This window comes from Ranitomeya variabilis, chromosome 3, assembly GCF_051348905.1.
Source record: "Ranitomeya variabilis isolate aRanVar5 chromosome 3, aRanVar5.hap1, whole genome shotgun sequence".
Classification (NCBI taxonomy): Eukaryota; Metazoa; Chordata; class Amphibia; order Anura; family Dendrobatidae; genus Ranitomeya; species Ranitomeya variabilis.
This window is the reverse complement of record NC_135234.1, coordinates 659,930,038-659,944,580: the sequence shown is the minus strand read 5'-3', so window position 1 is coordinate 659,944,580 and position 14,543 is coordinate 659,930,038. Positions and strand designations below refer to the sequence as shown.

The 14,543-nt window shown below is 42.6% G+C and overlaps 1 protein-coding gene across 2 annotated transcripts in view; it reads right to left on the bottom strand.

The window, feature by feature from the left end:
- Positions 1 to 14,543, bottom strand: part of SLC4A8 (solute carrier family 4 member 8) — a 305,062-nt gene that overhangs the window by 16,039 nt on the left and 274,480 nt on the right. For both annotated transcript variants that reach the window (XM_077297836.1, XM_077297837.1), the window contains 5 exons: positions 12,925 to 13,086; positions 11,943 to 12,056; positions 9,682 to 9,843; positions 7,596 to 7,847; positions 5,549 to 5,617 (listed from right to left, as the gene is read on the bottom strand). In XM_077297836.1, coding sequence (XP_077153951.1) covers positions 5,549 to 5,617; positions 7,596 to 7,847; positions 9,682 to 9,843; positions 11,943 to 12,056; positions 12,925 to 13,086 — 759 coding nt within the window. The remainder of the gene's footprint in view (positions 1 to 5,548; positions 5,618 to 7,595; positions 7,848 to 9,681; positions 9,844 to 11,942; positions 12,057 to 12,924; positions 13,087 to 14,543) is intronic.

Below are 14,543 nucleotides of genomic sequence, written 5' to 3'. Positions count from 1 at the left end.
TTGGGAAGAAAAGTATTCACATCTATTTTTCTGGCTAACACAGTACCAAAATACAATTTGTTATTGATTTATCCCAGAAAGTTTTACTTTGGTCTCAGCTGACCAGAGCTTCAAAGCTTCTTCCACATGCTAGCATCCCACAATCAAACATGGTGGTGGCATCATCATGTTGTGCGGATGCTTTTCTTCAGCAGGGACAGGAAAGCTGGTCAGAGTTGATGGGAAGATGGATGGAGCTAAATACAGGGCAATCCTGGAGGAAAACCTAGTCTGCAAAAGACTTGAGACTGGGGCCAAGGTTCATCTTCCAGCAGGAAAACACAATGACCATACTGCCAAAGCTACAAGGAATGGCTTAAATCAAAGCATATTCATGTGTGTTAATGGCCAAGTCACAGTCCAAACCTAAATCCCATTGAGAATTGGAGGCAAGACTTGAAAATTGCTGTTCACAGACGCCTCCATCCAACTTCACTGAGGAATGGACAAACATTTCAGCATCTAAAAGTGCAAAGCCGGTAGACACATACCCCAAAAGACTTGCTGCAGTAATTGCAGCAAATGCTGGTCCTACAAAGTATTGACTCAGAGTGACTGAATACAAATGCATGTTACAAATTTCAGATTTATAATTTTAAATTATTTAGAATATATATACATATATGTATATACAGTATGTTGCATTTCGCTGGCCATAGCTTCGAGTTTGGCCCTGCTAGCTATGGAGGTAATGAGCAGCTGAGCAGCTAGCTAGAGTGTAATGTATCTTACTGGAGACTTTCCAAGAGCAATTACTCAGACACTAGGGACCATTTACCTGCAGGAGGGAATAATGGCCTGCCAATCTTCCTGAGCCATGACAGACATAATCTGTCTTTCCTCCAATAAAAACAAAATGTGCTGCCTCTTGATCTCCTGTGAGCTGATGCTCCATGTAGCGCACTAATGTATGTGTGCTGGCGTGCAAGCTTGTAGGATACAGCAGGATTTAGAACAATAAAGAGAATTTGGCAGAAATTCCAGCAGGGTTAATTATTAAAGATGATACCTCTATAAAGAGATTCACAATGTACCCTCGGATGTCCTCTGTTTTTTCATGAAGCTCAAATATCTGCATTAGTCTGGGTCTTACACATTTATTAGGCAGTTATTAGGTTCCCCATGCAATGAGCCGGCACAGAAATACATAGTCCCTTAACCCCTTCTCGACCTCCGCCGTACTATTACTGCGGAGGTCGGGTCCCCTGCTTTGATGTGGGCTCCGACGCTGAGCCCACCTCAAAGCCGGGACATGTCAGCTGTTTTGCATTAAAATGTAATAAGGGGTGATCAAAAGAACGTATCTGCACAAAAGTGGTATCATTAAAATCACCAGGCACGCAAAAAATAAGCCCTCGCCTGACCCCAGATCACGAAAAATGGAGACGCAACGGGTAACGGAAAATTGCGCTATTTTTTTTTTTTTTTTTTAGCAAAGTTTACAATTTTTTTTACCACAGATAAAAAGTAACCTAGACATGTTTGGTGTCTATGAACTCGTAATGACCTGGAGAATCAAAATGGCAGGTCAGTTTTAGCATTTAGTGAACCTAGCAAAAAAGCCAAACAAAAAAAAAGTGTGGGATTGTACTTTTTTTTGCAATTTCACCGCACTTGGAATTTTTTTTCCCATTTTCCAGTACTTGACATGCTAAAACAAATGATATCGTTGAAAAGTGCAACTTGTCCGGCAAAAAACAAGCCCTCACATGACCATATCAACGGAAAAATTAAAAAGTTATGGCTCTGGGAAGGAGGGGAGTGAATAACGAAAACGCAAAAACGGAAAAGGGCAAGGTCGTAAAGGGGTTAAACTATGTACTACGTAGCCAGAAGCGTTCAATGTGCTGCCATATCATCCTGCAACATTCCCCTTTAATGATACGGACATCTCTGCTCGCTGTTATCTGCTGCCTATCATCCTGCAACATTGCCTTTAATGTGCCTGCTGAAGTCCACTCTGTTCGCATCTACTCTCCCTCCAACCTCCAAGTGGCCGTCATATACCGACCTCCGGGCCCGGCCACTGCCTTTATTGACCAATTCTCCACCTGGCTTCTTCACTTTCTCTCTGCTGACATTCCCACCATCATCATGGTTGACTTCAACATCCCCATTGATACCCTTCAGTCAACAGCCTCCAAACTTCTGTCCCTTACTTCATCCTTTGGACTTACTCAGTGGTCCTCCGCAGCCACCCACACAGACGGACATACATTAGACCTCGTCTTCACCCGTCTCTGCTCTCTATCTAACTTCACCACCTCCCCTCTCCCTCTATGCGACCACCATTTGCTCACCTTCTCATCCCTGTGCTCCTCACCGGTCACCCATGTCCAGCAACATGCGCACCCCCACAGAAACCTTGCACACCTAGACACCCACACACTCTCTGACTCTATCCTATCACTGGCATCCATATCCTCACTCCACGATACAGACAGTGCCGCTGCTTTCTACAATGCCACTCTCGCATCAGCTATTGACGAAAGGTTGCCCCTTTCGTCCATGGCAGAGTGCGACAGTCTCCTCTCCAAATTGCACCTCACCACCTGTGCGCTCGACCCCATCCCATCCCACATCCTCCCCAACCTCACCACCGCACTTATCCCATCCCTAACCCACCTCTTCAACCTATCACTAACTTCTGGCACCTTCCCTTCTACTTTCAAACATGCCACAATCTCGCCTATCCTTAAAAAGCCAACCCCCGATCCAACTGCTATGTTCAGCTATCGCCCAATATCGCTGCTCCCATTCGCTTCCAAACTCCTGGAGCAGCACGTCCACTCTGAACTTTCCTCCCACCTCTCATCTAACTTGCTCTTTGACAATCTACAATCTGGTTTCCGCCCCATCACTCAACTGAGACAGCCCTGACCAAAATCACTAACGACCTACTTACCGCCAAAGCTAACGGACAATACTCTGTACTCCTCCTTCTAGACCTGTCCTATACTTTCGACACAGTTGACCACTGCCTCCTACTACAGATCCTCTCCTCCTTTGGCATCAAAGACCTCGCCCTATCCTGGATCTCCTCGTACCTTTCCAACCGCACATTCAGCGTCTCCCACTCCCACACTACCTCCTCATCCCACCCTCTCTCTGTTGGAGTCCCCCCAAGGCTCTGTTCTAGGACCCCTACTCTTCTCAATCTATACACTTGGCCTGGGACAACTCAAAGTCCCATGGACTCCAGTACCACCTCTATGCTGATGACACTCAGATCTACCTCTCTGGCCCAGACGTCACAGCTCTACTGTCCAGAATCCCAGAGTGTCTATCAGCCATATCCTCCTTCTCTTCTCGCTTACTTAAACTCATTGTGGACAAATCTGAACTCTTCATCTTTCCTCCATCCCATAGAACTTTTTTACCTGACCTATCGCAATCAACGACATCATGCTTTCCCCCGTACCGGAAGGCCGCTGCCTCGGAGTAACCTTTGACTCTGCCCTTCAAACCGTACAACCAAGCTCTGTCCACCTCCAGCTCAAAAATATCTCCAGAATCCGTCCTTTCCTCAATCGTCAATCTACTAAAATGCTTGTGCATGCCCTCATCATCTCCCGCCTTGACTACTGCAACATCCTTTTCTGCAGCCTCCCTGCTAACACCCTTGAACCTCTCCAGTCCATCCTTAACTCTGCTGCCCGACTAATTCATCTCTCTCCTTGCTACTCCTCCACTTCCCCCCTCTGCAAATCTCTTCACTGGCTCCCATTCCCTCAGCGTATCAAGTTCAAATTACTTATACTGACCTACAAAGCCATCCATAACCTGTCTCCTCCATATATCTCTGAAATAATCTCCAGATATCTTCCCTCACGTAATCTCCGGTCCTCCCAAGACCTCCTTCTCTCCTCCACACTTATTCGCTCCTCATCCAACCGCCTCCAAGACTTCTCCAGAATATCCCCCATCCTCTGGAATTCTCTGCCCCAACACGTCCGACTATCAACCACATACGGAACCTTCAGACGGAACCTGAAAACCCATCTCTTCAGGAAAGCCTACAGCTTGCACTGACCCCGCTGCCTCCTCATCACTACCGGAGATACTGCCTCACCAACACCGGAGCTCCTGCAACCCTCAACCTATTGTCTCCTTCCCCATAATCCTGTAGAATGTAAGCCCGCAAGGGCAGGGTCCTCGCCCCTCTGTATCAGTCTGTCATTGATAGTTTGTTTACTGTAAGTGATATCTGTAACTTGTATGTAACCCATTCTCATGTACAGCACATTAGAATCAATGGTGCTATATAAATAAATAATAATAAATATCATAGAATGTTAAGAGTTGGAAGAGACCACCAGGGTCATCGTCTCCAACCCCCTGCTCAATGCAGAATTCACTAAATCATCTCAAACAGATGTCTGTCCATCCTCTGTTTGATGACTTGCATTGAAGAAGAACTCACTCACCTCTCGTGGCAGCCTGTTCCACTCACTCATCACCCTCACTGTCAAAAAGTTTATCCTAATACCTCATCTGTATCTTCTCCCTTTCAGTTTCATTCCATGGCTTCTTGTGTTTCCATGTGCAAATGAGAATAAGGATGATCCCTCTACACTGTGACATCCTTTCAGATATTCAGATAATTGTAGACTTTTATTAAGTCTCCTCTTAACCTTCTTTTTTGCAAGCTAAAGATTCCAAGATCTTTAACTGTTCCTCGTAGGACATACTTTGCAGTCCGCTCACCATCCTGGTAGCTCTGATACTGTTCAGTTTTCGATATTGTTTTTAAAATGCGGTGCGCAGAACTGGACACAGTATTCCAGATGAGGCCTCACCAAGGAGGAGTAGTGGGGGTTTATTACTTCACTTAGTCTAGACTTTATGCTTCTCTTAATACATCCTAAAATTGTATTTGCCTTTTTTGCTGCTGCATCACACTGTTGACTCATGTGCAGTCTGTGATCTTTAAGTATACCCAAGTCTTTTTCACAAGTGCTGTTGCTTAGTTCTATTCCTACCATTTTGTAGATGTAATTTTCATTTTTTATGATGACTCCTTCTCATACTACATTACATATCTGAGAGAAAACAACATCCGATCTGATTTTTGTCACACATAAAGTAGAGATCCATTGGTTATGACTCTATACAATCCGTCCCGTGAACATAAAGAGGTGCAGCTCTGCTTTAATGTGTCCCTTAACGTCTATTTCCATGCTATTGTTCTTCCTTGCCTATTTATATTGTATATAACATATCTGATAGGAGCCATGTACAGTATATTTTTATAAAGCACCAGGAAAGTAAAACTTCAATGGAACATCCTGGATGCTTTTCTAATCAACTTTGGCAAGACAATGTTGACTGCTTTTTTTATATTTAAAAAATCCCTGGCTCCTTGACCTAAAAAGGTTACTTACTGATAAAAAAAAAACTAATGCACGGTACTTAAGAATATGGATGTTCTTCCATCAAATCTGTGCAGAGAAACGTCTGCTCAAAACACTCAACAATATTAATAATGCTGGTAATAAGGTATATTTACCTGAATGCCTCTTAACGACGAGACCCCCATATACAAGAATACTCCATAGAGTACTGGCATCGGTATAAACTGGAAAACAAGGACAAATGATGGAAAATGTAGTATTTTTCAGTGGTTTAAAAATATTACAAAATATACTGATTATGTTTTTTTGAGCCGAGTTCAAGAGTATTTTCAGCCCATGTGGCAAAAAAAAAAGAATGGCTGCAAACAATATTTTAAATGTACAAGACCCTTTACAGTTTCCCATGTTACAGAACTGCAAAGTATCCACGAAAATTGGATGTTATATAATGCCGCATGGGATCGGATTCTTTTCACACACAGGTAGACTTACATGGACGAATCTTATCTGACACATGGAAGAATCGAGTGCATGTTGGGATTTTTTTCAAATGCAGATTCAGTCCACGGAAAAAAAGCTAATTTGCACTGTCCCACTGAATAACATTGGCCTGAGTGCTGTCGATTTTTCACTGGCAGGACCGAAAATACGATTGTGTGAACTTGGCCAAACTGGGATTTTCTTAATGAGACTATACATTACTATCAATACTTTTATCATATCATATTTTCCAGCACCAACTTATAAGAGTCTGTTCAAATAATGCAATATTGGAGCAACAATTAGTCCAGGAACTCAGAAAAGGATAAAAAAGAACTTTATTGTCTTCTACCTATTTGTAATTTTTACCAAAAGTTTAGTTTGAGATAATGAGAGGTCATCATTTTGATCATTCTAGCCAGTATTATTAGTATATGGTAACCCTACACTATCCAGTACTACACAAGAACCATGCACACTCGCACGGTTATACATACTGACATACAGCAAGCACGGTGTACAAACTGATAGTCTCACCGGGCAAACAACTCTATGTCTAATAATAATAACTTTTTTTTTTTTATTGCGCCAACATATTCCGCAGCACTTTACAAATTATAGAGGGGATTTGTACAGACAATAGACATTAGGTCAGTGATAGTGATACGCAGGGACTGACCCCTAATATCTTATAATAATTGTTTGGGTTATAATTTTATTTCCTCGACACCTTATAAAGCTTATAACAAAATTATAATGCATCTTTAGTCCAGCAACATGGAAAGAGCATGAAATCTTTATTGAATAAAAATATGTTACAACAGAGTAACATCAAAAAATGAGGGATGGAGCCTACTCGCTTCAAATGGTTATCCCGCTTTTAATCATGGCATGGTGTTACTCTGTTATAATATGTTTTAATCAATATTCAATAAAGAAGATGTTATGCTCTATCCTTGTGATTGGACTAAAGATTCATCTTGTATTTTCATTGGAATGCTAGGCAGGAGCATGGTCCGTGCCTTGGATTAAGCCTATCCATACTTGATGGCCCACAAATTAGGCTTCAAATCCAAAAATCCTCTATGATGGAGGAGTAGTAGGGGGAACAAAAATACATTGAGGATACCAGACATTTTTCAAACACAAGTGCGTTCTTAGACTTAGGATTTTTGTTTCCTGTATTTTGTATTTTTGAATTTCTATGTTGATTTTTAACTCTTCAGGAAAAAAGACTTCATGATTTTAAACCACGTCTCTCTGAACTGTGGATCTGAAGCTGGATCAACTTCTTCCATCCCTGTGTCTAACTAACGGCACGCGGTGGCATGGATTCTGTGCAGATCAAGCTCCATTGAGGGGTGAGCTGGTTTTTCCCTTTCTTTCTATTCATACTGTATCAAGAAGGGAACAAGATCCCTACGGCTTTTTTCCTGTGCAGCAGCTTTTACATTTCTATGCCGAGCAGAGAACTTTATTCTGTTCCATTCACGTGCGTGATGCGCTGAAGCCCCTTCATTCTGAGGATTGGGGATGGATCTAGTAAGTCAGACCCCCAGTAGTTAGACAGTGATGTACTAAAGGTCTATTTCATAGGAATCTAATTAGCCATTTCTATGTGTTTAGGATATGAGGGAAAAGGAGGGAGAACACAGAAGGAACCTATACAAGCACTGGAATAATGCATAATGTGTGGAGACATTGACGTACTCAATAATTTACCTTCAGCACAGTAGTCATAAACACAGAGCAACCCATAAGCACGAAGATCATCAAGCCGGTCACTCTCTGTTCCCTGATACCAAGAAATTTGGGCTGTTCTCCTGGAGCAGAACATTCAGATTCCAATTTAAGACTATTAACATGGGTAATGGAGAGGACGGTGGCAGCCACAAACCATGGTAATCCCATGATAGAGCAGATTCCCAGCATCAGCCCCACCATCAGCAGATCCAAGTGGTAGCCACATCCTTTCTGTGAAATGGAAATAATATGTACGTGCTTTAGTAATGAAAGGCAAAATATAGTACATCCACATCACTTCATATATCCCATCATTTACATAGTACCGTACACTGTATATCATCGTTACTTAGCATGTTACGTTAATGTTGCTTTATAAAACGTACCAGTGGTGTCCTTGGCATTAAAGAGTATTGGGTCTGAAAAGTATTTCAATCACAACACCAACAGAACTTTGCACTTTTTTCCCACCATCTATAAAATGCCTAAAGAGGATGTCCGCTATTTTAAAAGATATCCTTAAAAGGGTCATCCAATAAACAATAGATATTAAATATCTAAGGCATAAGCGATAAATCTATGGTTGCTGAGAATCTGACCACTGGGATCCCCATTATTCAAGAGAAGGGGGGTTTCAGAGTCCCCAATGTGAATGAAAAGATGCTGAGCATGTGTGGCAACTTCTTCAAAGACAGTTAAAGGGAATCTGTCAGCAGCTTTTTTCTATGTAATCTGAGAACAGTACAATGCAAGGGTTAAAACACAGAATTCAGCTATGTGTCTTCTCCTAAATCACGATGCTCTCCGATGAGGGAACAAAAACCTTCTGACAGATTCCCTTTAGTGATGAACCGGTTGCACATGCTCAGTCATGCTCTTCAAGAAGTAGCTTACCCCTCTCCTTTTCTCTGGATCAGACGGTGTTTGAGCAGCTTTGCACCCCACAATCCTACATTTACCCTGTGGATAGGTGATAAACGTTGTTCATGGGACAACCTCTTTAAAAGGCCCAGGTGGGGGCACGAAAGGAGCTTCTCCTTCACGCTCAGTACTGGCACCAACATCCGGTGGGGAACGTCATGTGCTCGCTGCAGCCAATCAGCAGCAGTCGTCACATTCTGTCTGAACAGGAAGAGATGTTTCATCTTGTTTTGACAGAATGTGACGGCTGCAGCCAATCAGCTATCTGGTCGTAACATTAAAAATGGAAAATTCTCAGTAGGAATTTCAGACAATGTATATTGGTAATTCCTTACTTCTTATAACCTAGACAACCACTCTAAGGCCTCATGCATGTGGCAGATCAGCATGCAGGACGCTGTACAGAGGAACATGAAGTCCCTGCAGGTCAGTTTTATAGATCCATAGCTGTATCTTCAAGCTGCACTGTATCAGCTTTGTACAGTGACATATTACGGAATAATCCTCATCTAGAGGTGAACATGGGAGAATTGGCCATTCCATGGAATCCAACGGAACAAGCCATACATCATACATATAGAACCCAACAGAAAAAAATCTATATCCCGCTGTATAAATACGAAAATAGGAATAAACTTGGAGGTTATACAATGCCATGATCAGTACTTGTGCATAAGCCAAGTAAAATCAAACCATGTAGATGTATCCTGGGGAGAGTAGGTCAACGTTCGTTATATAGGACCTGTCAATTGTCATAAATAAGTCATTTCTTTTTACTGCTGTTATCTTGAATCTGCTTATGTTTTGTTCCCAAGATATGGTCACCTCTTTTCTACATATAAATAGTCTTGTTATCCACCTGGGTGTGGTCAAGACCAAAGAACAGCGAAAGCCCACTAAACAAAAAAGTCTAGATTTACATACAAGGAAGAGGGGGCCATATCTAAGGAACAGAGATGCCCAGGAATAGAAGAAAAACATTGCAAGATTCTGGAAAACAGCAGCAATTGCGCCAAGTAAGTTAGAAATTTACATATTTATGGCAAGTGACAGGTTCTCTTTAAACACAAAGGATAAACCTCCCATAAAGTACATGTTTTACCTAAAAGCACCATGCTCCAAATAATATTAAGCTATAGATTACCTTAAGTTTATGCTCCTTTCTGTTGATAATCACAGCAGTAATCTGTTGGTCCATGAATATTAAAATGGTGCACAAGAGGGCAGGGATTACTGTAGGGAACACTGTCCACCAGGGGTTTGTTCCAATAGGGTTAACAAACCAACCTCTGTCGTCTCTGGTTGGCTATAAAAGATTTAAAAAAATTATACACAGCTCAAAAAAATAAAGGGAACACAAACAACAGAATATAACTCCAAGTAAATCAAACTTCTGTGAAATCAAACTGTCCACTTAGGAAGCAACACTGATTGACAATCAATTTCACATGCTGTTGTGCAAATGGAATAGACAACAGATGGAAATTATTGGCAATTATCAAGACACACTCAATAAAGGAGTGGTTCTGCAGGTGGGGACCACAGACCACATCTCAGTACCAATGCTTTCTGGCTGATGTTTTGGTCACGTTTGAATGATGGTTGTGCTTTCACACTCGTGGTAGCATGAGATGGACTCTACAACCCACACAAGTGGCTCAGGTAGTGCAGCCCATCCAGGATGGTACATCAATGCGAGCTGTGGCAAGAAGGTTTGCTGTATCTATCAGCGTAGTGTTCAGAGGCTGGAGGCACTACCAGGAGACAGGCCAGTACACCAGGAGACATGGAGGGGGCCGTAGGATGGCAACAATCCAGCAGTAGGACCGCTACCTCAGCCTTTGTGCAAGGAGGAACAGGAGGGGCACTGCCAGAGCCCTGAAAAATGACCTCCAGCAGGCCACAAATGTGCATGTGTCTGCACAAACAGTTAGAAACTGACTCCATGAGGATGGCCTGAGTGCCTGACGTCCACAGATGGGGTTGTGCTCACAGCCCAACACCATGCAGGACGCTTGGCATTAGCCAGAGAACACCAGTATTGGCAAAATCGCCACTGGTGCCCTGTGCTCTTCACAGATGAAAGCAGGTTCACACTCAGCACATGTGACAGAGTCTGGAGACGCCGTGGAGAGCGATCTGCTGCCTGCACCATCCTTCAGCATGACCGGTTTGGGAGCGGGTCAGTAATGGTGTGGGGTGGCATTTCTTTGGAGGGCCGCACAGCCCTCCATGTGCTCGCCAGAAGAAGCCTGACTGCCATTAGGTACCGAGATGAGATCCTCAGACCCCTTTTGAGATCATATGCTGGTGCGTTTGGCCCTGGGTTCCTCCTAATGCAGGACAATGCCAGACCTCATGTGGCTGGAGTATGTCAGCAGTTCCTGCAAGATGAAGGCATTGAAGCTATGAACTGGCTCACCCGTTCCCCAGACCTGAATTCATATGAACACATTTGGGACAACATGTCTCACATCATCCACCAACGTCACACGTTGTACCACAGACTGTTCAGGAGTTGGCGGATGCTTTAGTCCAGGTCTGGGTGGAGATCCCTCAGGAGACCATTCACCGCCACATCAGGAGCATGCCCAGGTCATACAGGCACATGGAGGCCACACACACTACTGAGCATCATTTCCCTGTCTTGAGGCATTTCCACTGAAGTTGGACCAGCCTGTAACTTCATTTTACACTTTGATTTTGAGCATCATTCCAACTCCAGACCTCCGTGGGATATTAGTTGTGATTTACGTTGATCCTTTTTAGGTTTTTTTGCTTTCAACACATTCCACTATGTAATGAATAAAGATTTACAACTGCAATATTTTATTCAGTGATATCTAGGATGTGGGATTTTAGTGTTCCCTTTATTTTTTTGAGCAGTGTATATACTGTATACTGGTTTGTTACACACTGCTACTCAATGCAAGAAATGTAAAAATGTTTATCGATGGGATTTCAAGGAACAGACTACCATAATTATACGATATTTAATTAGCTTTTCTTTTTTTTCCAAGAAATAGTGCCACTCTTGTCCATGGTGTGTGACAGATATTGCAGTTCAGCCCCAATCATAGTCATGAGTCTGAACTATAATACCAGACTCAGCCCATGGACATAGGAACAATGATGGAACGCAAAACATCTACAGCCTTTAACATATCCCAGAGGTATTATGTGAAACACATACTCTTACCATACCGCTATTCTATAGAATCCTATCTTTATCTATCAGATGGAAGCAATATAATACAGACCCAGCCTAATATTATCTACTAATCCGTCAAAAAGTAAATGGATCAGGCTTCCTTCCCTAAACAAATGTGACTGAAATGTTAAATGCCTCTGAGTTAGAATGAAGGAGGAAAATTATAAAAAAAAAAGATTTCCTTACACAATTACCTTAAATACATTTGGAACTTGAAGCTTTGGTGAGGGCACTCCAATTAAATAATCCAAAATCACCATGGTCAAGATTGTGAGGAACACTGCAAAGTCGCTGACCATCGATCGCACCTAAGTACGAAAATGTACAGTTATATTATTAGAACAATTTTAGAAATAAATTATCTTTCTGTCCAGAAATGGACTTGCTACAGCACAAGAAAACAAACCATAGCAATATGTGGTGGTGGTGGTGGTGGTGGTGGTGGAGGAGGAGGGGGAGGGGGAGGGGGAGGGGGAGGAGGAGGAGGGGAGGGGGGGCAGGAGGAGGAGGAGGGGGAGGGGGAGGAGCAGGAGGAGGAGGAGGAGAAGAAGAAGAAGGCGAAGAAAGGAGAAAAAGGAGGAGAAGGATGAGAAGGAGAAGGATGAGAAGGAGGAAGAGGAGAAGGAAGAGGAGAAGGATGAGGAGAAGGATGAGGAGAAGGATGAGGAGAAGGAAGAGAAGGAAGAAAAGAGGGAGGAGGAGAAGCAGAAGAAAAAATTTGTATAGTTATTCAGGACAGGTCCATTACAGATGGATTGTAGACTAACTCTGAGTATACCTATATGCAGTTGTAGACAAAATGGCCCATACTGCTTCCTTCCAAATACCAATAATCTCTATAGGTTGTTATCTAGACTGAACACTTGGAGACTTCTCACGTTAGAGTTCACAAGGGTAACGCTACCCAACAGCCATCTCTCCTGACTCCTTCATACACATGAGCACTCAGCTTAGTATGAGCATCCATGTGTTGTCAATGGGAAGAGAGGAGGAACCTATTCCTGGACTGTTCTCTCCCTAAAAAAACTAAACAGAAAGCTCATCCATCTCTCAGGGAAGGGTGGGTGGTTCCAGAGGTTCCCATACACATCAGATGTCAAATGTGTATGGGGCCTTAACAATCTTCTCACATGGTGCAATAACGCAGTTACAGTTAGATATAAAAAAATTACTCACCTTGGTAGGAAAGTAGCGACTTGTTTTAAAGGTTTTCAACATGCCGGACAGTGCAAATGTAGTAAAAAACAGAATGCAGGACCAGAAGAGGACATCTGGAGTGTACGGTCCGTGTTGTCCGCAGGCAGGACCCACAAACTCTCCATGCATCATTTTACAATTCTTGAAAATAAATGTAAGAGTACTCTCAGACAAGCTATCTCATTACAGTTTTTATTTTAGGTGGAGGGGATTGTTCTTGATAAAACAAGAGCACAATAGTGTATATATTCAGTTAGGTCCAGAAATATTTGGACAGTGACCGAATCTTTATGATTTGGGCTCTGCATACCACTCTTTTTTATTTAAAATTAAACAACTGAGATGCAATAGAAGTGTAGACTTTCAGATTTAATTAAAGCGATTCAACAAATTATCTTGTGAAATGTTTAGGAATTGCAACCATTTTTCTACAAAGTCTCAGCTTCAGGGCTCAAAAGTAATCAGACAAATTAACTTTATCATAAATAAAGTGTCCATATTTATTACTTCGTAGAGAATCCTTTGCAGGCAATGACTGCCTGAAGTCTGGAAGACATGGAAGTCACCAAACACTGGGTTTCCGCCTTTGTGAAGCTGTCAGGCCTTTACTGCAGCTGACTTCAGTTGTTGCTCTTTTGTGAGTCTTTCTATAAGTTTTGTCTTAAGCATGTGAAATGCTACTCAGTGGGGTTGAGATCAGGTGATTGACTTAACCATTGTAGAATATTCCACTTTTTTGCTTTAAAAAAACATCTTGGGTTGTTTTCGTAGTATGTTTTGGGTCATTGTCCATCTGTACTGTGAACAGGGCCGTATTTAGAGTTTCTGCTGCCCTAGGCACTTTTAGTGCTGCCTCCCCCTTTGGTGAGTATGACACTATCGGCAGTGACTTTGGCAAGAATCGCTGATGTGAAAGTCGCCTTTTGCAGCAGATCGGGCAGTTTTTCTGCATCTGCCGCGTAACAGATCACTTACGGCAACACTGCGTTCGGCCTCATTCATTCCCTATGGGATTTGTGGCACTTGCCATGATCTGGCAAATGCGGTACCATACCTCCCAACTTTTGAAGAAGGGAAGGAGGTAGAAAGTTTGCGGCGCGCGTAGTGCGCCATGGCAAATTGTAGGCCACGCCTCTGACCACACCCATTCCACAACTAGTCACACCCATATCCACGTCCCAACCAAAGCCGTTTAGCACTGCTGATCACACTGTTTCATATAAAATAATTATAAACAAAAAAAATATGGCCACAGTGCTCCATACTGTGTAATGGCCACACATGATGCTCAATACTGAATAATGGCCACACATGATGCTCCATACTGTATAATGGCCCCACATGATGCTCAATACTGTATAATGGCCACACATGATGCTCAATACTGTATAATGGCCACACAGTTCTCCATACTGTATAATGTCCACACATTATGCTCAATACTGTATAATGGCCACACATGATGCTCCATAGTGTATAATGGCCACACATGATGCTCCATAATGTATAATGGCCACACAGTGCGCCATACTGTATAATGGCCACACATAGTGCTCCATTCTGTATAATGGCCACACATAGTGCTCCATACTGTATAA